A 27,097-nucleotide genomic window follows, 5' to 3' on the forward strand; every position below is an offset into this window, starting at 1 on the left:
GCAACTGTTTGATTTGGGCCTGGTAAAGTAATAGTAGGAAAGTATGTCAGGTATTTGGGATCCCTCTCGGTGCAGCTCAGCAGCTGAGCACCCGGCCCAGGGCTCCCTGTGATCCGTGGGGCAGGGATGGGGGGCTGGGGTGTGGAGTGGGGTGATGGAGGGAGTGGGTGCTGGGATGGGGGGTGTGGGGGTCAGGGGGTGTGAGCTGGAGGGGATGGGGCTGGGTATGGGGTGTCAGGGTCTATGGGTGCTGGATTGCTGGGGCATGGGGTGTCAGGGTCTGTGGGTGCTGGGGTATAGGGTGTCAGGGTCTATGGGTGATGGGATATGGGGTGTCAGGGTCTATGGGTGCTGGGTTATGGGGTGTCAAGGTCTATGGGTGCTGGGGTATGGGGTGTCAAGGTCTATGGGTGCTGGGTTGGTGGGATATGGGGTATCAGGGTCTATGGGTGCTGGGATATGGGGTGTCAGGGTGCTGGGAGGCTGAGATGTAGGGTGTATGGGGTGTCAGGGTGGATGGGTGCTGGGATACTGAGGGCAAGGGGTCAGGGGATGGCATGCTGAAGGACGTAGGTGCTGGGATGTAGGGGTTGGGGTGTGTGGATGCTGGGGTGCTGGGATGCAAGGGGTTGGGGTGCACACTGGGGTACAGGACACCACGGTCCATGGGTGCTGGGATGCAGGAGAGTGAGGTGATGGGAGGTTGGGGTGGGATGTTGGGATGCAGCAGGTTGGGTGCTGGGATGCAGGATGCTGCAGTTCGTGGGCAGCAGGGAGTGGGGTGCACAGACTCTGGGATGATGGGGTGCAGGACGTTGGGATCCGTGGCTGCTGGGATGCAGGACGCCATGGTCTGTGGGTGCTGTGATGGGGGCGGTCGGGCTGCACGGGCTCAGAGCTGCCGGTCTCCCCCCCCACCCGCCCCTCTCTCCCCCTTTGTGCCTCCCCAACCCCACCCGTGCCCAAACCCTTCTCCTCATCCACCTCCGCCCCCCGCCCCGCTCCATCCCCCCCACCCCCACCCCCGCTGCGCCCGAGGGGCCGCTCCGCTCCGCCGCTCCGCTCCGCCCCACATCGGTGCACGGGGGGCGGTCCGTGGGCGTCGTGGGGGCCGTCCCCATAGCCCCAACCCTCGGCCCCAGCGCAGCCCCAGCGCCGGCCCCACAGCCCCCGCCGCCCGCGGGCCGCCCCGCATTGTCCGGGGGCAGCGGCAGGATGGGGGTCCCCGCACGGCCGCCCCCCCCCGGGCTGCGTTAAGGCCCGTCGGTATGAGGAGGTGAGTAGGGGGGGTCCCCGAGGAGGGGGGTGGGGGGGAGCTGAAAGAGGGAGGGGCGGCTCCCGGCCACGCATCCCCGTGCTGGGAACCCTCCCTATCCAGGCCGGAATCTCGGAGGTTTTAGGGTGAAATGAGGCGATTTCGGCTCTTTTGGCACTTCCTTCCGGAAATCAACGAGTTTTTGGGGGTCAAATGAGGCGATTTCGGTTCTGCTGGTTGTAGAGCGGTCCCAACCCTACCCCGGGGTCGGGCATCCTCCGAGCCAACCCCGCCCCCCCACCCCTCGAAAGGGATCGGGGGGGGAGGGGGGTCCCAGTTATCGGGGGGGAGGGGGGTCCCAGTTGTGCCCCCGGGGGGGTCCGGCCTCATTCCCGGAGCGGGGGGTGTTCCGGCCCCCGAACAATGCGGGATCGCGGACGTCAAACGGCCCCGAAGCGCCGCGGTGCGCTCCAGAAAGCGCTTATAGGGGGGGTGGGCTTGGGGAGGGGTGGGGGGGGGAGGTTGTTTTGAGGTGGACAAAAGGCATTTGGGGGTAAAAGGCAGAAGGAGCGGAACGGAACGGCGATGGGATGCTGCTGCTGTGGGGTTTAACGCTGTGGGGTTTAACGCTGTGGGGTTTAACGCTGTGGGGTTTATCGCTGTGGGGTTTAATGCTGTGGGGTTTATCGCTGTGGGGTTTATCGCTGCCTCCATCGCGATGGTTCTGGGGTCTCCGTCCGCGTCGTCCCATCCCGGAGCACCAAATACGCGTGGCTGAGAAACGGAGCCGGAGGGATCGAAGGGAGAGAATTGAGAGGGAGAAAAGCGTGCAGGGCTGAAATCGGAGCTGAGTGTGGGGATGGGAGCGGAGCTGGGGGAAGGACGGGGTGTGGGGCTGGATTCGGTGCTGAATTCGGAACGGAATTTGGAGCTGAATTCGGATTTGGAGCTGAATTCGGAACTGAGTGTGGAAGTGAATTCAGACCTGAATGCAGAAGTGAATTTGGAACTGAATTCAGAACTGAATTTGGAGCTGAATTTGGAACTGAGTGTGGAACTGAATGTAGAAGCAAATCCAAACCGGAGCGCGGAACTGAATGTGGAACTGAAGGCAGAACCAAACTCAGAACCGGATTTGGAACCGAGCGCGGAACCGAATGTGGAGCGGAATTCAGAACTGGGTTTGGAACTGGGTCAGAGTAGAACCGAATTCGGTGTCGAACTGAATTCAGAGCTGAGTGTGGAGCTGAGTTCAGAACTGATCCGATCAGAACCGAGCTGAGCTGGGGGTGATGCTGTGGGTGATGCTGTGGGTGATGCTGGGGGTGATGCTGGGGGTGATGCTGGGGCTGATGCTGGGGGTGATGCTGGGGNGGGTGATGCTGGGGGTGATGCTGAGGGTGATGCTGGGGGTGATGCTGGGGCTGATGCTGGGGGTGATGCTGGGGCTGATAGCGCTGCCGTTGTTATCAACCCCAACGTTTGGTTTCCAGAACTGTGTTGACATTTCTCTCTTTGGGGGATAATGAATGGCACGAACTGCATTGTGCTGCTCGGGTCTGAGGGAACGTAAACACAGCAGCCTGGATTCATCGGCGCTCCTCGAGCTCCATCCTTACAGCAGCTCTCCTTCAAAGTTTATTATGGGGCTGGAAACAGCGTCGCCGTTCATTCGTGGCGGGGTATTTTATGGCTGACAGCTGTGGGATCGCGATGCTGTTTATCCATGAGGGGTTCTGAGGGCTCAGGGTGGGCTTTTGGCACAGAGAGGCAAGAGATTCCCCCCCCTCCCTCTTTTCCAAGCCCTTTTCTGCAGGGAAGGCTTTGGGCAGAGCCTTTGTTCTCCCGCGGAGCCCCCGCCGCATTCTTCCCTTTTGCCATTATCATTTTGGTTAAACAGAAAGGCGAGTTGTGTACCATATGGATCATGTTAACAATTGCTTATCTGGAAGCGGTGTTTTCTCCTCCCTCCCTTCTCCCCCCCTACAGCCTTTCTCTCCCTCCTGACATCGGGGCTCAAACAGCATCCCCAGGGCCGTGCTCCCATAGCATAAAGCAGAGTTAATTCTTCAATGAAGGGAAAGCTCCAAAGTGGGATAAGGAAAATTCATCACAGCGAAGGGAGCAGCAGGAATTTGTGGCCGTGGGTCCATGCAGTGCGTGGCCAAAGCTCCATCTGTGTTGTTTGTGGATCACTGGAGCTGATGTGGAGATGCTTTCAGTGTCTGATCCAAACGGAGGGGCCACAATTCTACCCCAGGCTGCTCCCAGCTCCCTATTTCTGCATCCTATCCCTTTCCTTTCCTTTCCTTTCCTTTCCTTTCCTTTCCTTTCCTTTCCTTTCCTTTCCTTTCCTNTTTCCTTTCCTCTTTCCTTTCCTCTTTCCTTTCCTCTTTCCTTTCCTCTTTCCTTCCCTTTCCTTTCCTTTCCTTTCCTTTCCTTTCCTTTCCTTTCCTTTCCTTTCCTTTCCTTTCCTTTCCCTTCCCTTCCCTTCTCCTTCCCTTCCCTTCTCCTTCCCTTCCCTTCTCCTTCCCTTCCCTTCTCCTTCCCTTCTCCTTCCTTTCTCCTTCCCTTCTCCTTCCCTTCTCCTTCCCTTCTCCTTCCCTTCTCCTTCCCTTCCCTCTTTCCATTTCCATTTCCTTTCTGTTTTCCTGTTTGTCTTCCCATTATCCTTCCATCCCATCTTCCTTCCCTCCCTCCTTCCTCAGGTTGGCTGCTTTGCTGCCATTCCCTTTTGCAGCTCAGGGAACGTCCCCACGGTGCCGGATTTACCGGAGGATTCCTACAAGGGATTTCTCGGAGCTGACGTTAATGCATCTGGAGAAGCGATGGTGACCTCTGCGCCACGCTGACCTTTTGCATTTACGCCATTGTAAACACTTTTCAGCTGTAGGTTTTGAGCTCTGGTGATTCCATGGCTCTGAGCGGAGCCTTTGTCATCCTTTGCGTTGACCCAACGTGTGGCTTTCAGCACTGCTGTCACCCCCAGGCTCCATAAAACCTCATTGCCACCACTTGGGTTTGCGCCACCGGGATCAAACTTGGCTTTGTCAGCATCAAATGGGAACATTCTCATTGCTGGATGGGAGAACTGCCATTGGAGGATGGGGAAGTCTCCATTGGGGGCTGAGAGAGTTCCCGTTGGTGGGTGGGAAGATCCCTATTGGCGGATGGGAGAGTTCCCATTGGCGGATGGGGGAATCCCTATTGGAGGGTGGGAAGATCCCCCTTTGGAGGTTGAAAGGATTCCCATTGCTGGATGATGAAATCCCCATTGGTGGTTGAGAAAATCCCCATTGCTGGATGGGAAATTGCAAACTCCTTCTCCCAGCCCCGTGCCCTGTCATCAGCTGCAGTTAACGCTGGTTAAATTGTACAGATCACCAGCACCGCCGTCCCTGCAGCAGCGCATGCCTGGGGTCTCTTATCAGCAGCCCCTGATCTTTATGGGGGCCACCATAAACCCAGCCAAGGCCTTTTTGCCTCCAGCAGGGAGGGGGGCAGGGGTTGCATTGCGTGGCTTTCCTCCCTTCAACTGAGTGCAGATGATGGGAAGGATGGGCAGATGTGTGTGATGACAGCAGTGTCCTCACTGCTTGTATTGCAGATGCCCTGGTCCTGGTTGCCCCATTTTTAGTGCCATCTGCACACAGCGACGTCTTCAGGCTGTTTTCCTTCCAAAGATTCACTTCATTTTCTTCCCCAACCACAAGAAAGTGAAAACAAACATTGACACAAATTGCACTTTAACCCACACTGAATAAGGCTGAATAACAGCAGAATAAGTGGCCCTTCCTCCTGCCCTAACCAAACCCATTGGAGGAGGCCATCCCCACCAAAGAATTTGCTGTGTAAATAGAGGAGAGATGCAGCAGCACAGGGCAAGGAAGGGGCTCATGGCCACAGGGACCCCACAGCCCACTCCCCATCCTCTGCCTGGTGGCTCTCAGCTGTTCACTGTCATTAATCTCCCTCCGTGTTCCCAAAGCGACGGTATCAGCTGCGGGCTGGTATTGTCTGCAGAAGGGAGGGGATGTTCCCAGCAGTGGGGTTGGACCCAGCTCTGCTCCTTGTCCCATAGGGTCTGTGTGTGGCAATGCTGTTTGCCTAAGGAAGGATGTATTTGGGGCAGGAGGGGGAAGAACTGAATGGGCTTGGAGGTCCCTTCCAACCCATTCTATGGTTCCGTGACCTCTAAAGGTCCCTTCCAACCCAAACTGTGGTTCTGAGGTCTCTTCCAACTCAACCACTCAATGGTTCTGTGGTCCTTAAGGACCCTTCCAACCCATTGTACGGTTCCATGATCTTCAACATCCCTTCCAACCCAACCATCCTATGGTTCTGTCGCCTTAAAGGACCCTTCCAACCCAAACCATGTTTCTATGACCCCAAGGTCCAATCCAATCCATCCATTCTATGGTTCTGTCATCCTAAGAACTCTTCCAACCCAACTATTCTATGGGTCCATGATCTTTAAGGACCCTTCCAACCCATTCCGTGCCCCACATGATCTTTAAGGACCCTTCCAACCCAACCAATGTTTCCATTCCAGCATGGAGAATGCTCCCCAAGCCACCACCATTGCGTTCTACATCCCAGTGCCTCCCAGAGGGGGGAAATAACATAATTAACAGCTATGGCTGCACAATGGTGTAATTAAATGGCGATGGGCTGCAATCCTGTGCCATTATACAGGTTTAGGATGCACAGTGTCCCCAATGTCACTGTTGGGCTGGATACATCACCACGTGCCACCTACCCCCATCCCATCCCCATGACTGCTCTCAGCTCCTGGGGGTCACCACATTGGCCGTGCTCTCCAGGTACTCACCACAGAAATAAGGCAGTTATGGGTCTGACCTTGGGCTGTTCGCATCCTCCTGGCACAAGGTGATTACTTTTTAATGAGCGGCTGCTGAAAAGGGAGGAAAATGAATTATTTCTGCCCCAGGATTATCTCTCGGAGATGGGCCCGGTGCTGCACGATCGATGGAGGCTGCAAAGGGGCAGCACAGCTCAGGGCTGCTCCCCATTTCCCAGCACTAGGAATATCACTCTGTTAATAGGGTGAAGCCTTCCCATGGTGTATCAGGACCTGAAGAAGCAGCTTATGGCCTCATAGATCAATACTGGGTCTGCTGTCCTCAGGATCTCCCTTTTTTAGGGGTGAATCTTGACTTGTTGGGGGCGATTTTCCAACTTTTTGGGGCCAACACCCAGAGTGGTGGGGGGTGAATTCCCAACTGGGTGGCATTTTACCTTCTGGCTTTGAGCAGCGCTGCACCATCCTGTCCTAAAAGCAGCAGAGATGTTCCGACCCAGCTGTAATTAGAAGCCCAATAACGAGGAGCACAGGAGGTGGGAGCTGCAGGGATGGATGTTGGCGTTGGGGACCCACACATCCATCCCTGCAGGCAGAGGGGAAGATACAGCCTATAGGGCAGCGCTGTCAGCAAAGAAAGAATCCCCAAAGAAGGGGAACTGCTGGAAAATCCATTAGTGAATGGAGTGCAGGAGGGACTTTGGCTTTTCATGCTGCTGCTGGGGCGGCGGTGAAGAAAGAATCGGGGAGTCAAAAGGCTTGAGAAAACAAAAGGCACCGAGGGAGAGAGGCCTCCACACCACTCCATGCCTTGGGGTGGGTGTGGGATGGGCTCTGCCTTCCCCCAGGGTGCACAGCAGGGATGGATTGGTGTAAAATAAGTGGGAGATTTTTGCTCCGTTCCCCCCTCGGAGCATCCAGCCCCAACCCAGGGAGGGCAGCCAGGCAGAAAATCCAACCGCGTTGCTAAAGGTGCTGGCCAGGGCAGGGCAGGCTCTCCAGAATTAGAGTTAATTAAGATTGATTCGTTCCGTGGAGGATAGGAGCTGGAGCGTTACAGCTACCGCTGCGCCAGGCTCCGCTGCACGCGGCAAATTATCTCCGTGCTGCAGCTTCCTCTGCAGCCCCCCGGCCCTATGGCAGCACACAGAGCAGGGGGGGAGTAGAGGGGGCTGCTGGTGTTGCTTTGCCCCCAGGGGAGGCTGCTGTTGGAGCTGCAGCATGGAAAGCACTCGGAGAAGGGAGGGCTATGGATGGGGGTCTTCTAAGCCCCCACAGCATGAAGGGCTGTTTGTTGTTTGTGGGGTAATGAAATAGAGCTGTGATGAATTCTTCTTGCAAAGGGAGGAGAGTAGAACTGCTACCAACCTGCTGGGGTTCGTGCACGCATCCTGCAGGTGGTTTGGGTGCACATCAAACCGTGGGTGCAACAGCAGGATGTGGGCATTGGGATGGGATGGATGTGGGGATCTTGAAGGTCCTTTCCAAACAGGATCCCGTGGTTCTGTGGTTGTGGAGCAGCAGAGCAGAGGATGGCATGAAGATGCCTTCATTCTGTTCCCCTACATCTCCCTATAGAGGTCCATGGGCAGAAGCAGAGCCCACAGCTCGCTATGGGGTGGAGCACAGGGCTGTGTTGTGGCACACCTCGTTGTGCAGGTTGCGTTCAAATTGGGTCCATTTCACCTCTTCTGGGACAGCATCTGCTTGGGGAAATGGTTCCGCTGATCAGAAATGGACTTTGCTTTTCCTCCCCATTGGAATCCTCAGGAAACGGGACGGGTCCAATGCGCTGCAACCAAGTCTGGCTCTGGAAAGCTCACATGGCATCGAGGGAAGAGATTTTGGTGCCAGGCTTTGGTTCTGGGAGCAGCAACACATGGGCCACATCCTGAGGGAAAGGATCACTTACCTAAAGCGGACTTCAGGGACCTCAATGAAGTTAATACCAAAGTCCTTCCTGCTGGGAGCTGCCCTTCAAGGTGGGCTCTTGCTTGGAGGTCGCGGCCATAAACCTCAACCCAGCCAATTTCTGATAGAACCGAGGGCTGCTGGGGCAGGAGAGCATCCGCAGGGCGAGAAGTGACAGTAGAGGAAACATCAGGAGGAATCAGGGCTGAAGTTTCCCTATGGCAGAGGAAACATCAGGAAGAATCGGGGCTGAAGTTTCCCTATGGCAGAGCAGGCAGCACTGGGATGGATTCACACTGCAGCTCATCCCAGCGTTGAGCGCTCCATGGGCCAGAACCGTGTGATGCTGTGATGAAATAAGCCAATAATTCCCACTTCCTTTTAGATCCTTATCGTCCCTCCTTCTCAAGATGCTGAAACACAGAGCAAAAACACCTTAAACCCACCATTGGCACACATTATCACAGAGACCCCCACCCCATTTCCCACACCTACATCCTGCGATCCTGGGGATTCCTCCAACCCCCAGCACTGCCCCTCCAGATGGAGGATGATGCTCAGCTGCTGCCGGACCAAACAGACACGTATTAATTTTTCATTCCCTGGACGGGTCCTGGAGCTGCACAGATGGGCTGTGGCCCATTGCCCTCTGCATTGCATCCTGATGTCCAGCTGCTCCGGGTGTGATATATGGCTGGGCAGGGCAAATGGATGAGCCTCAAGCTCCCATGTAATTGCTGATCCTTGTAGGGTGGGGATGGGGCACATCAGGGCTGCCCACCTTCCTTTTACCATACCTGTGTTGGTTATGCTGTGGTCACTATCCCGTCCTTCTCTTTGCTGGGGGGCAGCTGCAAACGTGTTGGGTTCACTGTGCAACCCAAGCTGGTGCCTTGGTGGTCAGCTTCCTTAAACTCCAAAGCTGTGCTGGAGGCCCATGGGGTCTCCATGGGTCTGTAGTGCCCCTGTGGGTCACTAGTGTCCCTTAGGGCCTGTGGTGTCCCTATGGGTCACTGGTATCCCCATGGGTCCATGGTGTCCCTATGGATATGTGGTTTCCCCATAGGTCTGTGGTGTCCCTATGGGTCCGTGGCATCCCTACAGGTCACTGAGGTCCCTATGAATCCATGGTGTCCCTGTGGGTCCATGGAGTTCCTATGGGAGGAGTGGGAGAAGGAAGCGTCCCCATCTCACCACCATGAGCAGACAGAGCTTGTGGCTGAGCCATACAGCAGGGATTTGGGTGCTCCTGTCTCTGCTCTGATGAGAAGCAAAACAGCTGTGCAAGAAACACAGAAGATGGGAGCAGGAGGGGCATTGCCAAAGCCAATATCCATCCATCTCTGAGATGCAGCCTCTGGAGTGCTGTGTGAGCAAAGAAAGAAACCCCAAAGAGGGAACATCTGGAAGATCCATCAGAGAACAGAGCGCTGCAGAGACCTTGGTTCTTCATGTCACTCTGTGGCCTCGGGTCCAGGGGGTCCCTTCTGATTCCTGGAGGTCAGAACATCGCTGTGATCTATAGCAGCACTGCAAAAACACTTCAGCCCTTCACCACAGCCCCCAGCTCCAAGCGTGTCTCCATCGGCCATAATTCTCCTTTATTGCCAGGGTCTGACTCGCCGTAACACCAACGGTGCTGCTGTGAGCCAGGGGTGAGCCGGGCCAGGATGAGCTTTGCACTGCAGAAGCCAAAAAAGATCATCAGGAAATGCCTCATTTACAAGAAACAACCCACCCCTCCCACCCCCCCATGCCATGTAGAACCCCGTGCTGCTCAGCCTCCAGCGATGCTCCTCACCTCCTGCAGTGGCAAAGCACTGAACCGTGGCTGCAAAGCACTGAGGCACAATGCAAGACCTGGGGCAAATCCTATTGCAAGCAGCAAAGCTGTTGATGCAATAACTGCAGCCGTGTTGTAAGGGCACGCAACAGGGCCTTGCCTGGATGGAGCTGAGAGCAAAATCCTGCTGGGAAAAGCCATCTGTGGGATGTAAAGAGATCGGTGTGAGCTGTTTGTAAGACTATGGGAAACCTTAGGGGCTGGGCTGAGAGCTGGGACCCCCAGCAGCTGAGTGCGCTCGCTCTGGGGCCAATAGAGGGATGGTGGGGGCTGTGTAGAGTCCTGATAAAGCAGAAATCCTCCCCCTTTAAAGGGGGCCCTCAGCAAGATGACAGCGATGCGAGCAAAGTGAGCAGCTCATCAGATTGCTTCTGCTGCACACGCTGCCTCCCTGCTTTGGTTGGGGGCTGCAAAGCAAAGGGGAAACTGAGGCACAGGCAGCATTTGCAGGGAACCCCAACTTCAGGCACATCCTTGGCTCAGTGCTACACATGGAAACCTTCCCCCTCCACACCCATAGGAACAACCCAGCACCCATAGGAACACCCAGCACCCATAGGATGTGCTCATCCCTTTGGGGAGAGCTGAATGGCTGCCACCATCAGCACCCACTTCATCCGCATGGGTTTTGTTGCACGAGCAGCAGCAATACGTGCACACACATCCCTGCCATGCACACACACACACGTTTGACACCCACATCCACACGAGGTGCCCCCCAAGAGGGGTCGTTTTGAGGGGGGGGAGGGGGGGTGCTCCATCGGGACACCCCCTGCGCTGCGCATCAAGAAGGGCCCCGAACAAAAGCGCACTTCAGAGTCTCAGCTGAATAGATTAACAAGATTTCCATAATTAGGGCGGGAGGGAACAATAGGATTCTCCCCTGCCCAGCCCCCCCCCCCCCCCCCTCCTTTGTCTTGCTCTGCGGATAATGGGGGCAGCAGCGAGGGTGGGAACCGGCCGTGCCATTTGGTCACTGGACAGTAATTTTCTCACACTGCCAAGGGGAGCATTGAAACATCTGTCCCCGCTCCGAGCGCTCATTCACGTCACATCGCGACCCCCTGACAACTTATACCCCCCCCCCCCACATCCCCATACCCCCCACCCACCTCCCCCTCTGCCGGCTTTGCGATGCATTCGCATGGCTTTGCTTTCCCTTTCCCCGTTTTGCAGTTGGGTTTTGGAGCCCTGTCCTGATGCATAGTGAGCATTTAGTACCGTGTAGATCTGAGATGGAGCTGTAGCATCACATCCGAGCCGACCCCGGGGCTGCAAAGCAACGCCTGCAATTAATTACTTCCTTTAAGCACTTTAGGCTTTGGGTGCTGGTGTCCATCCGCACTAAAGGGAGAAAAACAAGTTGTATTTCCCTGCTTGGCGCTAACAGCTTTGAGCACCCATAGGAAGCATTTTGAGGCCCAAACCTGCATTTTTTGGGCAGCTTAGCAACCATTTGGATCCTGATCTAGAAAGCACAACCCTGTTTGGTGCCACGGCACTGAGCAAGGATGGAAACTCAGGATCCTTCAGCTCCCCCCCCTATAAATTGCACCTCTGCATAATATCTCAATCCACAGCAAAGCCTCATTTCTCCCTTCCTGAGCTCCTCATTGCTCCCCTCCAGCCCTTACCAGCCCATTCTACCTAAGCTGTGCAATACAGGAGCAAAGCTTTGCTGGGAAGCCCCCTCTTTGTGCTCAATGGAAAGGCCTTATATTGCAAGGCTGCTCTGGCAAGTGCTGATCTATCAGTAGCACTTTAATAACGGTGAGTAAATGCAGGGTGGGGGGGGATGGCAGATAAAGCCACGCAAAGCTGCCATTTAAATCCTCTTGTGGAAGTTTGATATCCAAAGTGGAAGTACAAATGCCATATAAGTCAATTAAAGCATTAAGTAATCTAATTGTGCCGCGGTCACAAAGTGGCTTAAAGGCTGAATGGGGTGTGAGGGTCCTCCTGCTCCCACTGCAGCTCTGTGTGGGGCTGGGTTGGGGGCTCAGTACAGCAGATAACAATGGGGCTGGGGGCTGCCCTGGCTCTTCTGCCTTTTCTTACCCTAGAAATATCAGCAGTGACATGCACCACCATGAGCTGAGGGGTGCAGGCCCAGGTGGGACAGTGCTTCCATGTGTGTGCAGTGCAAGCCCACATCCCCATCTGCCTTGGGAAGTGGGGGGATGCACAGCTCCCAGCCAGGCTTTGTTCCCTAGGCAGGAGTGTGGGGGATTCATGGGGTTGCACAGGGCTGCTCCATTCCCCATTGCATCCTCCCCGTTGCATTACTGCGGAGCTGGCTGTGCTTAATCCCAGCTCTCTCATTGCTAAGAATTCACCAAATGCTATTAATGAGCCAGAAGCAATTAATACGGGTGCCCTGCATGCAGCCAGGAGATGGACTCAGTGATCTTTATGGGTCCCTTCCAACCCAGGATATTCTACAGTTGAGTGATAACACACCAAAAACTACTAATACATCATTGCAATGCAATGTGACAGCAGAGCAGCAAAGCCCTAGGCTGCAGCAAGCAAGGACTTGTTCAAATACAACAGCCAGGGGCACAGAAACAAAGGAAAGCAGCTGCTTACCTTCAGAAGACCTCAGATACACAGGGATCTCCAAAAAGACACCCCTCACCTCCACTGCCAACCCTTAAATGAGGGCTGGGAAGGGGTGGATCCTGGCTCCAGCCCTTCCATCACTCAGGTACATTGCATGCACCTGAGCTCCCCTGGGTTGGCCCTGCCTTCACACCAGGTGCTCAATCACTGGGGCAAGCCCTTGTTAATATTCCATTCATTGTAATTATTATATAGCTCTTAATATGCTGTTAATGCTGGGTGTGAAGTGGCCAGCCAACACCTGGTTTCAGGTCCAGGTGAAACAAAGGGAGCAGGGGGCAGGAGCTGGAGCTGCTGGTGGGGTTTGGGAGGGCCTGGTGTGATAGCATAGGTGTCGTCTTCAGTTGGGTGTTGGGTTGGTGTGATGATGTGGGTGTCGTCTTCAGTTGGGTGTTGGGTTGGTTTGATGATGTGGGTGTCATCTTCAGTTGGGTGTTGGGTTGGTTTGATGATGTGGGTGTCATCTTCAGTTGGGTGTTAAGTTGGTGTGATGATGTGGGTGTTCTGTTGGGTGTTGGGTTGGTTTGATGATATGGTTGTTGTCTTCAGTTGGGTGTTGGGTTGGTTTGATGACCTGGGTGTTGACTTCTGTAGGGTGATGTGACCATCAAAGCTTGAGCTGGATGGTTGCTCTGCAGTACTTGTTGGGAGTGTCTCCATCAGTGGCGCAAGGAGTTTGCTCTGGTGATGCAAAAGGGTGGTCAGGGGGTTTTTTGACTTTAAGTGTGTAATTTAGGATACAGAGGCTGGAAGTAGATGATCTTGAAGGCCCCTTCCAATCCAAGCCTTTCTGTTATTCTATAATGCCATGATTCTGTGTGATTGGGATTAGGAGGTGCAACATGGTCCAGGGGAACAGGGTGGTTTGGTGTGTTTTGAGCAGTGCAGGAAGGCACTTGTCCCAGTTTTGGTGGTCTCACGCTGCTATAGATGTGGAACTTGGGGATATGGTCTAGTGGAGATGGCTTGATGGGTTAGACTTTGATGACCCTGGAGGTCTTTGACACCCTTTAATGACACGATTCCTGTGACCCATAGGTCTGTTGAAGATGCACTGGTCACCAGAGCATGCCCAGTCCCTGAACCAGTGGCCAGAGCAGCACCTCGACGTCTCCTCCACCACCTCCTCGCCAGCCCACAAGTCCGACCTCTACCCCAGCACCCGCCAGCGCTTCAACTACGCCTGGGCCAACGACGACATCTCAGCACTCACCGCCTCCAACCTCCTCAAGAGGTACGCCGAGAAGTACTCGGGGGTGTTGGATGCGCCCTACGAGCGCCCGGCGCTGAGCGGCTATGGGGACGGTGCCTTTGGGCCCATTAATGGGCAGAAAGGGGATGGTGAGCCCTGGCCTGTGCCTCACAGCTCTGACGGCGCCTACCCACTGACACCCATCCATGATGGCCTCCCTGGTGCCAAGGCCGTGGTGCCGCCCGCCGTGCCGGCTGGTAGCGCTCCACTGGGGCTCACCGGCTCACCGGTGGTGTCGGCCAACCTCGCTGATCCCATCTATGCTGGGAATTCATGTGGAGGAGCAGCCGGCTCAGGAGGGCTGGGCTCATCTCAGGAGTACCCTGGGGGCTATGGCAGCACCTACTTGCCCTCTGGCTACTGCGGCCAGCCCAGCACAGCACTTGCCCCTCCACACCCACCCACCCTGCACAGTTCTGGGCTCCTGCAGCCCACACACCCCTCATCTGCCCTGGTGCCGGGCTATGGTTCCTCTGGCCCTGTCTACAACTACGCCTCAGGCAGCTACGCCACACAGCCGGGCTATGGGGCCATCCACCCGCCCCATCCCTCTGCCTCCTACCTGCCCTCAGGCATCGCGGCACCCACCCCATTGCCAGCCCCCGGGCCCACCACTCGTCCATCTGTGGTGCCGGCCTATGGCTACCAAGCCGCTGGGTTGGCTTCATTGGCTGTGCCACCCTTGGGCACCGAGGCGACAGGCGCCTTGAAGAGGAAAGCTTTTGATATCTCAGGTGGGGAGGATGAAGCAGAGGGCAGATATCGGAAATACAGCTATGAGCAGCCAAAGTCCCCCTACCCCATGTCGGACAACGGTGAGTGCCGAGGCAATGGCTTCCCCAGCGCCAGCAAGCGGCCAACAGGCAGTGCTGAGGAACACAGCAGTAAATATGGTGGGCAGGCGATGAAGAGTGTGGTCTCACCACCCTATGGAGCTGGGGACGCCCCGTTGCGACCCACAGAGTCCTTTGAGAAGTTCAGCCCTCCCCTTGCCAATGGGGAGCGGGCGGCCGAGCCAGGACACCCCTTCCCGTTGAGGCTGCCACCCAAAGCGCCCGTCTTCAGCAGCCAACCAGTGGAGGAGCAACCCAAAAACGTTGACCCACTGGTGTTGGAGTTGGTGAACACCAAGATTGTGGAGCGCGGGCCGCCTGTGCAGTGGACGGACATCGCCGGGCAGGTCTCCATCAAAGCAGCCATTGAGGAGGAGCTGGTGTGGCCCATCCTGCGGCCTGGTGCCTACACTGGGGCGAGCAGGCTGCCCCGAACCATCCTTCTGTTTGGGCCACGTGGCACTGGGAAGACCCTCCTGAGTCGCTGCATCTCTACCCAGCTGGGCTCCACGCTGCTGAAGCTCAGCGCCACTGCCCTGCTCACCACCTGGAAAGCTGAAGCTGAGAAGATCCTCCAGACCGTTTTCTTTGTGGCCAAGTGCCGGCAGCCCTCAGTGGTGCTCATCATGGAGGTGGAATCCTTGCTGGTGGCCCAGGATGGCGGTCAGGCTGGAAACCTCAAGTCACAGCTCCTTTCCTACCTGGACAACGTAGCTACCTCGGCTGAGCAGAACGTGGTCATCATAGGGACCACCTCAAGGCCCGGCAGCATGGATGAAGCTTCCCACCGGCGCTTTGCCAAGCGCTTCTACATCTCCCCACCGGACAGCATCGCTCGGCGGCAGATCCTCCACCATGCCCTGGCTCAGCAGAGCTCCTGCCTGAGCGAGCGGGAGATGGCCTCCCTGGTACAGCACACCGAGAGCTTCTCGGGCAGCGAGCTGATCCAGCTCTGCCAGCATGCTGGGGCCACCACGCTGCACGGCTTGCCGGGCCAGATCCAACCCACCTCCTACAAGGACTTTGAGAAGGCTTTCTGCAAGGTCCGCCCCGCTGCCTCGCAGAAGGAGCTGGACTTGTTTGCTGAGTGGGATAAGATGTACGGGTCCAGGCACTGACCGGGAAGACCCGGCAACAACCAACGTACCTCTTTCTTAGGGTTTCTGATAGGACTGGGCTTTTTTGGTCCTTTGTTTTTCTGAAGCAGTCGCTCGTTGAACTCAGGATAACCTATTTATTGTTCACCCGCCTCCCCTTGCAGCCGTTTCCAGACCGGTGGTCGTAGAACCGTAGGATCACAGAACCATAACATTGGTTGAGTTGGAAGGGAACCTGAAGGGTCATCCAGTGCAACTCCCATGCAGTGAGCATCCACATCATAGAACCGTAGAGTTGGTTGAGTTGGAAGGGAACCTTAAGGGTCACCCACTCCAAGTCCTGTGCAAGGGACTTCCAGATCTCAGCCATGGAACCAGAGAATAGTTGAGTTGGAAGGGACCCTCAAAGTTCATCCAGTGCAACTCCCATGCCATGAACACCCACATCTCCATCATAGAACCATGGAATTGGTTGAGTTGGAAGGAACCCCTAAGGGTCATCCAGCGCAACCCCCATGTAACAAACACCCACATCTCAATCACAGAACCACAGAATCAGTTGAGTTGGGAGAGAACCTTAAGGCTCATCCTCTCCAATCTCGTGCAGTGGACATCCGCAGCCCAATGACGTTGCTCAGATGTGATGAGAAGAGCTGAAAACAAGCCACAATTAAAACTCTCTATTGATCCATGCACAAACCCCTGTCCCTGCGTACAGAGGGTTTCCATCTTCTCACTTCTTCCCAAGCAAAACATTGACCACAGCCATGGAGGAAGCGGTGCAGGGAGGGGGAGGCGGGGGGATCACACAACCCAGGGCTTTGGAGTGAAATGCTGTAGATTGTTTAATATGCTAGACTTGTTTTTATTTTTGTAAGGTATGTAGGGGTGTTTTTTTTTCTGTTGTTGCTGTTGTTGTTGTTGGTTTTTGTTGTTGTTGTTTTTTTTTGGTGTTTTTGTTTTCTTTTTTAACTACTCAGGAAATGAATTACCTCAGAGTTAAAGAAAAAAGAAAAAAAAGGGAAAAAAATGAAAAAAAATGAAAAAAAAAAAAAGTTCTCTTTTTCTCGTGCGTTTGCTTCCCAAACAAACAAAATAAGAAAAAAAAAAAAGAGTGACAGAAATCAAAACGAAACCCCATGAAACTAGAGCAAAAACTTGAAGCTGTTACCAAGGTGAAAGTTGAATGTATTTCGGGTGCTTCTCACGTTTTCTGTGCCCTTGTTCTGGTGGCAGTTTGGCTTTGTTTCCCTTCCCGTCGCCCTCATGGCGTTGGGTGGAGGTCGTTGTAGGGTCTTGGCTTTGGAGCTGTCCCCAGCACCACTTTTTGGTTCAGTCTTTCTCCCTTATTGGCTGGGACAACCCTGGTTGGGTTGTCGTGTTTTGCTTTTGTTTCATTTTGTTTTTCTCCTTTAAAAAAAAAAAAAAAAAAAAAAAAAAGAACAGGAATAATAATTTTTAATTATTATTATTATTATTATTATTATTTTTAGTGCTATGTACTGTGTTTGGGAGTCGCTCTCCCCCCGAATCTCAGGGTCTGCGCATGCAGAACAGGAGAAGAGTATTGTGGGCATGGGGTGCTCCCACCCCCGCAGTGCTCAGGATGCCAAAGGAGCCAATTTTGGGGGGTTTTCCCCCAAGTTTTTCTCATTTTCCCATTGAAGTGTGCACGGGAGCGCGTGCACAAAGGGCATTAATGGGGATGCACCTCTGCCTCCTCCCCATCTCTTCCAAAAAGTGGTACTGGGTTCCTGAAGACTTTTTTGTTGTTGTTTTTGTTTTTGTTTTTAATTATTATTATTAATTATCATTATTTGACTTTGTACACTCTCTGTAACCATTTCTACCTCATTTTGCAACGTATTGTACATGAAAATATTTAATTCATGTCTTATTGATGTCTGAAAATGAGAAATGCTTTTGAGCTGCAATGGTCTACCTCAAGAAATGCTGTATTTTAAAAAGAAAAGTATTACACAGTATTAAAGAGATTACACGAAACCCCTCCAGAGAGCCCATGGTTTTGGCACCAGCTTTTTCCCAATCCTGTCATTTTCAGACCCAAATTGGGAGTGCAAGGGGACATTGTGGGGGACAGAGGGATATGGGGGGCACTGCAAGAGGAGAAAGCATCACAGTGAGGGGCATTGGGTGGGGGTCCAGGTTTGCCCCATCCCTTGTTGGGGGTGGATTGGGGGGTCCAGGTGTGCCCTGTCCCATTACTGGGAGTAAGCTGGGGGGTTCCAGATGTACCCATCCCCCTTTTAGGGGCTGTTGTGGGGCCAGATGAGCCTTGCCCCATTACTGGGGCTATCTGGGGTGTTCAAGTGCGCCCCAATCACTTGCAAGGGGTGCTTTGGGGGAGTCCAGGAGTGCCCCATCCCATTAATAGGGGACAGCTTGGGGGAGGGGACATGCCCCTTAATAGAGGCAGCTGGGGCTCAGCTCTGCCCATCCCTTCCATAGGGGCAGTTTGGGTCCAGCTGTGCCCATTCCTCATTTGAGGGGGGGTCCAGGTGTTTCGTATCCCCTCATTAGAGGCAGTTTGGTGGGGGGAGAGAGTGATTGTTGCAAATGCAAAGGTATGAGTGGAAAAAGTGATCTCGTTAAGGCTTTGTGAGAGCTGCAGTCTGTAGGGAAATCTCCGGGTCTCTGCCCCACTCACTCTGGGGCTGCGCTGGGGCTGAGCTGAGGAGAGCGGAGCTGCAGCAACGGGATGGGAACGGCGTGAACCGAAGGGAGGAGGTTGTTGGTCGGAGCTGCAATGCCACCTCGTGGTTAAAGCAGATGGACGGACGGACAGACGTCCTGGAGGGACGGGAGGGTGGATGGATGGTCAAATGGATGGATGGATGAGATTTGAATGGGTGGATGGACGGACGGAAGGATGGATGGACGGATGGATGGATGGATGGACGGATGGATGGATGGATGAGATTTGAATGGGTGGATGGATGGATGGATGGATGGATGGATGGATGGATGAGATTTGAATGGGTGGATAGATGGATGGATGGATGGATGGATGGATGGATGGATGGATGAGCAATGAGTGAATGGATGGATGGACAGATGGATGGATGAGATTTGAGTGGATGGATGGATGGATGGATGGATGAGCAGACAGACAGATGGATGGACTCTCTGCTAGAGATGGTGAAGGTGCCCTGAGGCACTTTGCAGGCTGTGTGAGGTTCTTGGCCCTTCCGTAGAACACCCCAAGTTGGATCCATAAGGAACATTTGCATCCAGCTCCTGGCTCCAGGCAGAACACCCAAAAATCAAACTCTGAGAGCACTGACCAAATGGTTCTTAAACAGCAGTTTCTGATGCTGCTCTGCTGGGAACAGAGCTCCCATCCAGGCTGTTTCCATGCTGAATTTGGGGGAGATGTGGGTCTGGGGCTGAGCTGAGAGCAGGAGATGCTCAGCACTGGGAAGGGACTGAGAATCCCTGGAACGTGCCACTCTGTGATGTCAGCTGGGGACACAGCCGTGGCAATGGGCACTGCAGCCATGCTGGCACCTGTGGGTCTCATCCTGCTCTTGGTGGCAGTGGGTGGACATTGTAAGGACACAGTGGCAGCCAACGTTGGCCGTCACACCATGGCCCGCATTGCCGCGATGCTGTCCCCATCTGAGTGCCGCCAGCTCCAGGAGCAGCTGATGATGTTCAGCAAGGACAGGAGGGGACTGGGGCAGAGCCCAAAGGACAGCAGTCATCTCCGCATCCCACGCCACCGCCCTGGCTGCTCGGAGGCTCTACGGAAGTGGATGGAAACGGAGGGAGAGGTGACATCGTGGGACCAACTGTCTCGCAGCCTCCGCCGGATTGGGCGTCCCGACATCGCCCGGGAGTTGGGGAAAAACCTGAACCAGGACCGGAGCCTGGAGCTGCGTAGGAATGTGGAGGAGTACGGCCAAGGTGTGCAGCATCTCACCTCCTCACTGCTGCTGCAGGGCGAGCAGCACGGCACGGCACGGATTAGGAGGAGAACAGGGGATTTGGGGGATCTGCGCTTTGAGAGGCGGCCACCCCCTCCCTACACCCGCAGCCTCCTGGGCTGGGTGGGCCCCGTGCTTTCGGGTATCCTCGGGGGGTTCATCGCCTCCATCCTCGTCGCTGTGATCACTGCCTTCTCCTGTCACTGGGTGCTGGACTCGGACACCTCCTGAGGTGAGGGCAGGACTGAACTGGAACATCACCATCAGGTGCTGGTGGGAAAACGTACCAATAAAGAGTTGTGGAGCAGAGGGTGGCCCTGTGTGTGGCCCTTGGCTTGGGTTGCCTTGAGCTTCCAAATGTGGATGTCCAGTGGGCATCCCCTGTGAACTGTCACTGGCTGTTGGAAGGTCCTTGGGTAGGGACGGAGCCAGGCTGAGCTCCCTTGGCCACATCACCGCTGCAGTCCTTGGAGCTCTCCGTTGGATGGGGTCAACAAGGCCTTGGTTGGGTCTCCAAGACCCCAGTGTGGTCTCCCAGTCTCCAATAGGGTCTCTGAAGCCTTGATTGGGTTTCTGAGTCACTACAGGTTTCTCCAAGCCTTGGTTGGGTCTCTGACCCTCTGGAGTGGGGGTCCCCAAGCACTGTGTGGGTTCTCTGAGCACTTCTTCTTTTCTCTTCCCCTCAGTGGGGATTCTCTGCTGCAACATTTGCCATGATGCTCTCATACAGGGAAGGAGATGGGGAAATAATTCCCTTCCCATGTGGGAACATCCCCAGCCCTGCAGGAATCCAGCTGAACTCGAGCATTTCAGCAACCTTTGCTCTCCTGGAGCTTTGTTTTGGGAGCAGTTGTTGTTCAGCTGCTGTTTTGTCACGTCTGAGTGTTTGTCTCCATTTCTCAGGAAGTTCCCTGCAGTAATGAAACGTCTTTAGATCTGATTCCACCATCTGCACTGCTGTCATTAGAACTGAAACCTCTAACTTTGCATCAAGAAACAGATTGCACCGATCCACCCAAATGGAAAACATTAGAGAAGAAAATAAAGGCCAAGTTGCACCGGCGTTGCCTTTAAAAGACGAGCGGAGCAGTTAACCACAGAATGCTTTTCTAAATGAAATTGTATCTCCTTCCCTTCAGAGAGTGCTGTTTCCTGGAGCAGCAGCACCGTGGGTTCCTGGCACAGCGCTGCTCCTCTCGGGGCTGCTCCTTCCAGGAAGGGAAGGTCAGAGCTGCATGGCCGCCCCGCTGTTCCCGGATGCTGCTTTGCCATCTGCTGCGCTGCAGCACGTCGGCCACTGCCAGCCCCAAGCAAAGGGCAGTAGCAGCGTTAACTCTGGAGCGGAATGAGGGCTGTCTCTGTGGTGCTGCTCAGGGGAAGGGGAATACCACTCCAGTGGTGGTTGCTTGGTTGGGTTGAGGGCATTGCAGAACTCCTTACAGAGCCAGGAGCAGCCTCTGCCCTGCAGCAGCTCAATGCGCCTTCTGCAAATGGCCAATCTCCATCCCAAAATGCTCAGCCCTGCATGCATTGCTCCAGTAGCACATCCCTAGCCAGGCTTAGGCCGTGTTACTGTTGTACTTCTTGTGCTTTTGGAGCAGAAAGAGGAGTTTGTGTCTCCCCATTCCCAGAGCTGCCCGGACACCAGGGTGAATTCACTCATTGCTTTTGGTGGTGAATGCTCTCTGTTAGTGTGAGGGGAACAGAACGACAGGGCACCCAGCAGAAGGAGTTAAAATCAGATGGACAGAGCTCTTTATTGCAAATTCCAAAGTAAAAAGATGTACAGTACAAAGGAACTCAATGTTCAGACACGGAGCGCCCGTCCCACTGCTCTCCCTGGAGGCATTCCTCCTCCCTCCCACCCCAGCCAGTTTCCATCCTCCCCTTTTCTTCATGTAAAACAGCAGAGAATAAAACCCAGAGGTGATGGGGGGAGAAACAGTGTTCAGACCAAGCTGGGAGCAGAGTGAAGGCACCAACCTTAACCAAACAGAGACCTGCAAATATTAGATATCTGATGAATAATTTGGACCAAAACTCCTCTAGGAGCATTGATTATTACAAAGCCCTTTGCCTTGCAACAACTCCAAGTTAGATCCTAACCCCAGGAGAAACAAAGTACGGAGCTTGTGTGCATCTCAAACCTCATCCCCCTTAGGGGCCAGGCAGCGACGCCATGCAGCAGAACCTTGGGGGGATTCTACAATCCTATGGCCCTGTGCCATGCGTGGGTTCGGTCCCCATTGCCCCTTTGTTACCAAATGTGGGATCTGAGCTCCTGGAGCAAAGAGGTGATCCTGTAGGAAGTGCCCAACGGATGGGAGATGGGCAACCATCCTTGGTTGGGTGTCTCTTGCTCTGGAGCTGTCCAGCCACATCGATGCTGCACAACCAAGGGCAGGGAGTGCTGGGGACGTGGGCAGGTGATGCCCCGTGACCACCGAGCTCATCCCCAGGGACGTCCCCACTGTGGCACAGGACAGAGCTCCCATCAGGAGAGGACAGATTGTAACCCCAACATCTGCAGTCATTGTGTTAACATGGAACCAAACCAAAGCAGACCTTGGAGGAAGGATGGAGAGGACAACCAGGCAAATAACTGGGACACCGAGACAACCCGACCTTGTACAGTGAAAAGGGTAACGTTTATTTTATTGTCTTTTGGCTTATAGTAACGTAATCCTTAATCATGTTGGGTAAGATCATTATGAGCCACCATGCAATTTCTAATACACTAATCTTCACTATTGATCTTTTACAGCTTTAACAATTTTTTTTTTCTTTTTTTTTTTTTTTGCGGCGGAAAATTAAATAATCCAAACTCGGGTGTGGCCTCTAACATCATGGTTTTATTTTAATTTCTCTTTTTCTTGTTGTTGTTCAACATTGGCTTCTATACTGTTAAAAAAAGGTGAACAGGAAAAGTGAATAAGCAGCTTGGATTGGTATTTCCTTTTTTGCCCTTCCCCTCTGCTCTTTTACACAGTAACAAATGAACCGAAAAGGGAGGACTTGGACACGGGGGGAGGGAAAAGAGCTACTTGCTGTAGTCTTGGCTTTTTGGCTACGTCCTTTCCATCGACAACAACACCCTCAGCTTTGTTCCCATAACTCTGAATCTGGAATATAAATCCCGTGTACACCTTTGACTTCAGACACCAACGTCCTTCATGCTTTTGGACCAAAGTTTCCCCTCTGCCCTTGGCTTCACCCAGTGAAGACGTCCAGAAACGCAGATCCATTGGCTGCAGTGGCTGATGGCACCGTCTGCCCCAAGCAGGAAACGAAGGGGTTGAGAACGTACCAAAATACCCCAGACCATCCTTTCAGCCAAAGAACAGTGGAAGAAACCCTTCGTTCCTGTTCCCTTGCCACCAACAAACGCCACCATCGACCTCTCACGTTTATTACGGATCTAATGCTTTAAAAAAATAAATATATATACAGAGTTTGGAGGGGTTTCCCTTCGAAGGAATTGAGTAGCTGAATGGGATTGCCAGCATGAACGCTAATAATGCACCAAGCTTCACCTGCGAGTCAATAGCCCAGCTTAAGAACAATTATGAAGTTTAGCCAAATCTTGCATAGAAGTGGTCAACTTATTGCACATTGGAACCCAAAAATACATACTTTTGCTGTTGCAAAGACCATTTGCAATAAAGCTTTTTTTTTTTTGTCATTTAAATCTATTTTTTGGGAAGGGTGGGGGTAGGGGTTTTTTGTTTTTCCTTTCTTTGGAGGACATTTCCTGGCTATCTAAAGTCTAAGGAAAACAGAAAGATATTAAAAAAATAAAAATAAACATGGACAATGGCATAAGCCAGAAGCCATTCTATTATTTTCGTAGATCTTTGTATTTACAAAAAGGCATGCTGATAAAATAAAATGGTATATTACAGTATTTATAATATTCTCTTAAAAAGTTCAACCACACTTTTCAGCTATTTTTTATTTATTTATTTATTTATTTTCTCTTGTGCTGTTTACAACGTAGCCTGTACATATGTATGTTTTCTCTGTTTTATTATACATCATATCCTAGGAGCAACTGGGGCAAAGAGCTGACGGGGTAGAAAAGGTTCCTCGCCATGTTCCTGGGGCGGCAGAATGGCTCCATGGCCATCGTGGTGGGCACGGCGCTGGGCACCCTGCGTGGGCCATGAGATGATGCCCAACCTCTGTCCTCCTGCTACCGCCAGGTCCTGGTTCTCCCACTCTTTGGGGTCCCCTTGGTTTGGCCCTCAGCTATCACTGCCCTTCCTACCCTGGAAGAAAACCCATCCTGGCCCTGAAGAATGAACCTCCACTGAGCGGTGGTTGGGTGCCGAGGACGCTGCGGTCATTAGGGAAAAGGAAAAGAAAAAGAAACGTTGGAACTTCTCCTCTGTGGCATTGGTTGCTGCTGCAGCGAGAAGACTAGGCAAGAGGTAGCTCTGATTCCTACCCACCCTGCAGGGCCGTTCGAGTTCACCACTCGATGGAAGTGGAAGAAATGGGAAGGAGGTGAAGGCACCTGGCGCCCGGCTCTCCCCCTGCACCCCCGGGCTGGTGCTTTCCCACTGACCACGGGCATGTGCTGCCTTTTGTTTGAAACAAAAGGGGAAAAAAAAAAAACAAACCAAACCAAAACAATAAAGACAAATCCAGAACAACCAACCGACAACAGAATAATCACAAGAAAAACCCACTATGACTACGGAAGCAAGAAAACCAAACAGTGCTGCGCCAACACACAGTGCTGATGGAGGAGCAGAAGGGGCTGGGAGCTCCCAGCCATCCCCTCCACCTAACAGCCATGGCACAGCTGAGCGACATCCCCTTCCCCAGCCCTACTGGGGGGCTGTGTGCTGCCAGCTCCCCCTATCTCTACGGCCCTCAGCACTTATCCCTACATTATAAAACAAAACAAGTGTGTCTACGCTGCAGGATGGAGGCAGAGTCGTAATTAACGCTAACGACAGCTATTGCAGGATACAAATCAACGTGCTGACCGGTATTCGAGCCCTAGATTTTGGTTTTACAGTGACAAGAGTAGAACAAGCCATTCCCAGTTCCTAACATCTCCCCCCTTAGACTGGGTCCAGAGCAGCATCGAGTCGAGTTCTATTAACGGTGTGCAAAAAAGATGGCTGGATGGAAAAGAAAGACACGTCGTCAAACATACACACACGGATTTCATCTGCTTATTTCATTTCTTTTTTTGTTTGTCTGTTTGGTTTGTTTCTTACTGGCAGGTCTATGAAAGATTGCTGAGAACGGGTCAGTACCGGTGAAGGGCACAATTATTGTTAATCTCCCAATACAGTGTACGGTAAGTCAGTGGAGTGCCTCGAATTTATGGCTTAACACACTGCTGTGGACAGATTATTGAGTGTCTTGTGGTTTAATGGTTCCTCATGCATGGTTCCTGGTCACGGCATGCCATCATGCAAATCGTTTCTATGCATTGAACGAGCACTTTTATTTTTGGGGGGCTCAGCCTGAGCTGGTTCCAGGCTGAAGGTTCCCGATTACCCCATCTCCCAAACCAAGTAAAGCCCATGTAGAAAGTAGAATGCAGATAATAAATATCAAATAAACTTATGACAATTAATCAAATGGCATGGGCTAAATGGGTGGTTCGTTTCTGGTTGGTTTTTTTTTTTTGTCATTTCGCTTGTTTTTGCTTTTTTTTTTTTCATTTTTTTGTAATTTTTGCTTTGTTTCGCTGCTTAACTAAATGCAAATCTACTTTTGCATGAACAAAACCCCTTAACGTCGTGACTTCTGGGTTTTCTTTCAACAATAACCAACAAAATGGGAAAATAAAATCCATTTTTTTGGCTGCTTTGGAAAAATATATGAATCCCAGCAGCGGGTTTTATTTCTGTGTGTGTGTTTGTGTGTCTGTGTGTGTTTTATTTTGCTTGTTTGTCCTAAGTTGCATTGACTGATGTGGAACATGCAGTATCCACCTGCCCGAACAATAGAAAATCCATATTTTTTTCCTTTTTTTTTTTTAAATCTCCCCTGTTTTGATTTAAATGTTTGTTCACAGGGGTCCTTCAAACAGGCGGAAGGTCACTGCTTTAAGATGCAACGCTGTCACACAGGAAAGCAGACTATGTTTGGTATAAGATCTTCAGGTTAAGTGTCTCCACAGCTGTTCTGTATGGATATATTTCACCAAGTTTGTAAACAATCTTTATTATTTTATTTTCTTCTCCGCTTGCAAATATAGATATATATTTATTTTCTCCTAGGTTTGTCCAATCCCAGCGTTCTGTCTGTCTCAACACTTGGATTCCCTGACCTCTTTTTGCCTTTTCACCCTTTCCCTTCTTCCCTCCTCCGCCCGCTGCTGCTTCTCCTTCTCGGGTTTGGTGACGCTGTCGTAGGACGGCAGCGATGCGGTGGAGGGCGTCCCTTCCTTCTTCTCCCTGTTTGCTCCTCCATTCTCCATTTTGGTGGGGAGGGGTCTTCGGCTGATGAACCCCCGCCTCGCCAACCGTGACCTGTAAGCCCTCTGCAACACCACAGCTGAGACCTCCTCCTGCTTGCGCCGCAGCGTGGTGGTGATGGGCTCGTAAGACACTTTGGAAGGGTTGGAAGCCACAAACCTTTCCTCCATCTGTTGTCTCAGTATATCCAGCTCTCCGCTGTCCCCCAGGACGCGTTTGGTGAAGGCAAACAGGATGTCTAAACAGTGGATCCTATCTCCACTTACCATAGGGAGGTCCATGGCAATGAGTTCGATGGTGTTGGGCTTTGGGACGCGTAGAGGATGTTCCAAAGCATCAGCAAAATCTGATAGTTTGCTGTATTCTATGAATTGTGTTGCATCTGGATCAAACTTCTCCCAGACTTCATAGAACATCTCAAAGTCATCCTCACTCAAGGGCTCAGCACTTTCTTCAGTTGCAACACTGAAGTTCTCCAGGATGACAGCAATGTACATGTTCACCACCACCAGAAAGGATATGATGATGTAGCTGACAAAGAAGAAAATCCCAACCGAAGGGTTGCCACAGTCACCTTTAAAGCCGCTCCCAGGGTGCTCCTTATCCAGGTCGCAGTCTGGAGGCCGGTTAAGGATGGGCAGCAAGAGGCCATCCCAGCCAGCAGATGTGGTAATTTGAAATAGGCAGATCATGCTGTTGCCAAATGTTTCAAAGTTGAACATGTCATCAATCCCAACTTCCCTCTTAACGTAGGCAAAGTTGGACATGCCAAATATCGCATAGATAAACATGACCAAGAAGAGCAGCAGGCCAATGTTGAACAAAGCAGGAAGAGACATCATTAAGGCAAAAAGAAGAGTGCGGATCCCTTTGGCACCTTTAATGAGACGCAGGATGCGACCTATTCTGGCAAGTCGGATGACTCGGAACAAAGTAGGGGACACAAAATACTTCTCAATCATCTCAGCTAAGAACATTCCTGAAGAAGAAGAAAAGGGTTGGGTTTTGTCAGCATGTTTGAGCCACCCAGGTTTAAACGACCCGTAAATTCCATTTGTATAACTCGTATTTG

The 27,097-nt window shown here is 52.8% G+C and overlaps 2 protein-coding genes and 1 long non-coding RNA gene across 4 annotated transcripts in view; 1 reads left to right on the forward strand and 2 right to left on the reverse strand.

Annotated features, from left to right (window-relative positions):
* Positions 1-1,143: 1,143 nt before the first annotated feature.
* On the forward strand, positions 1,144-17,639 carry FIGNL2 (fidgetin like 2). Its single transcript, XM_015886872.2, has 2 exons — positions 1,144-1,276; positions 13,492-17,639. The coding sequence occupies exon 2, from the start codon at positions 13,503-13,505 to the stop codon at positions 15,654-15,656; it is 2,154 nt and encodes a 717-aa protein (XP_015742358.1). The 5' UTR covers positions 1,144-1,276; positions 13,492-13,502; the 3' UTR covers positions 15,657-17,639.
* LOC107325728 lies at positions 8,242-11,171 on the reverse strand. 2 transcript variants are annotated; one of them, XR_001559754.2, is made up of 4 exons: positions 11,053-11,171; positions 9,790-9,972; positions 8,786-9,670; positions 8,242-8,401 (listed from the first exon to the last, which is right to left on the reverse strand). It is a non-coding gene; the product is annotated as an uncharacterized LOC107325728 (long non-coding RNA). The 2 variants fall into 2 exon arrangements; XR_001559753.2 differs by having other exon boundaries at positions 8,242-9,670.
* Positions 17,640-22,355: 4,716 nt separating the features above from the next.
* Positions 22,356-27,097, reverse strand: part of SCN8A (sodium voltage-gated channel alpha subunit 8) — a 47,428-nt gene continuing 42,686 nt past the window's right edge. The window contains exon 27 of the mRNA XM_015886858.2: positions 22,356-27,004. Within this exon, the coding sequence (XP_015742344.1) occupies positions 25,857-27,004 (1,148 nt within the window). The 3' untranslated portion in view covers positions 22,356-25,856. The remainder of the gene's footprint in view (positions 27,005-27,097) is intronic.

This window comes from Coturnix japonica, linkage group LGE22C19W28_E50C23 (assembly GCF_001577835.2).
Source record: "Coturnix japonica isolate 7356 linkage group LGE22C19W28_E50C23, Coturnix japonica 2.1, whole genome shotgun sequence".
Lineage (NCBI taxonomy): Eukaryota > Metazoa > Chordata > Aves > Galliformes > Phasianidae > Coturnix > Coturnix japonica.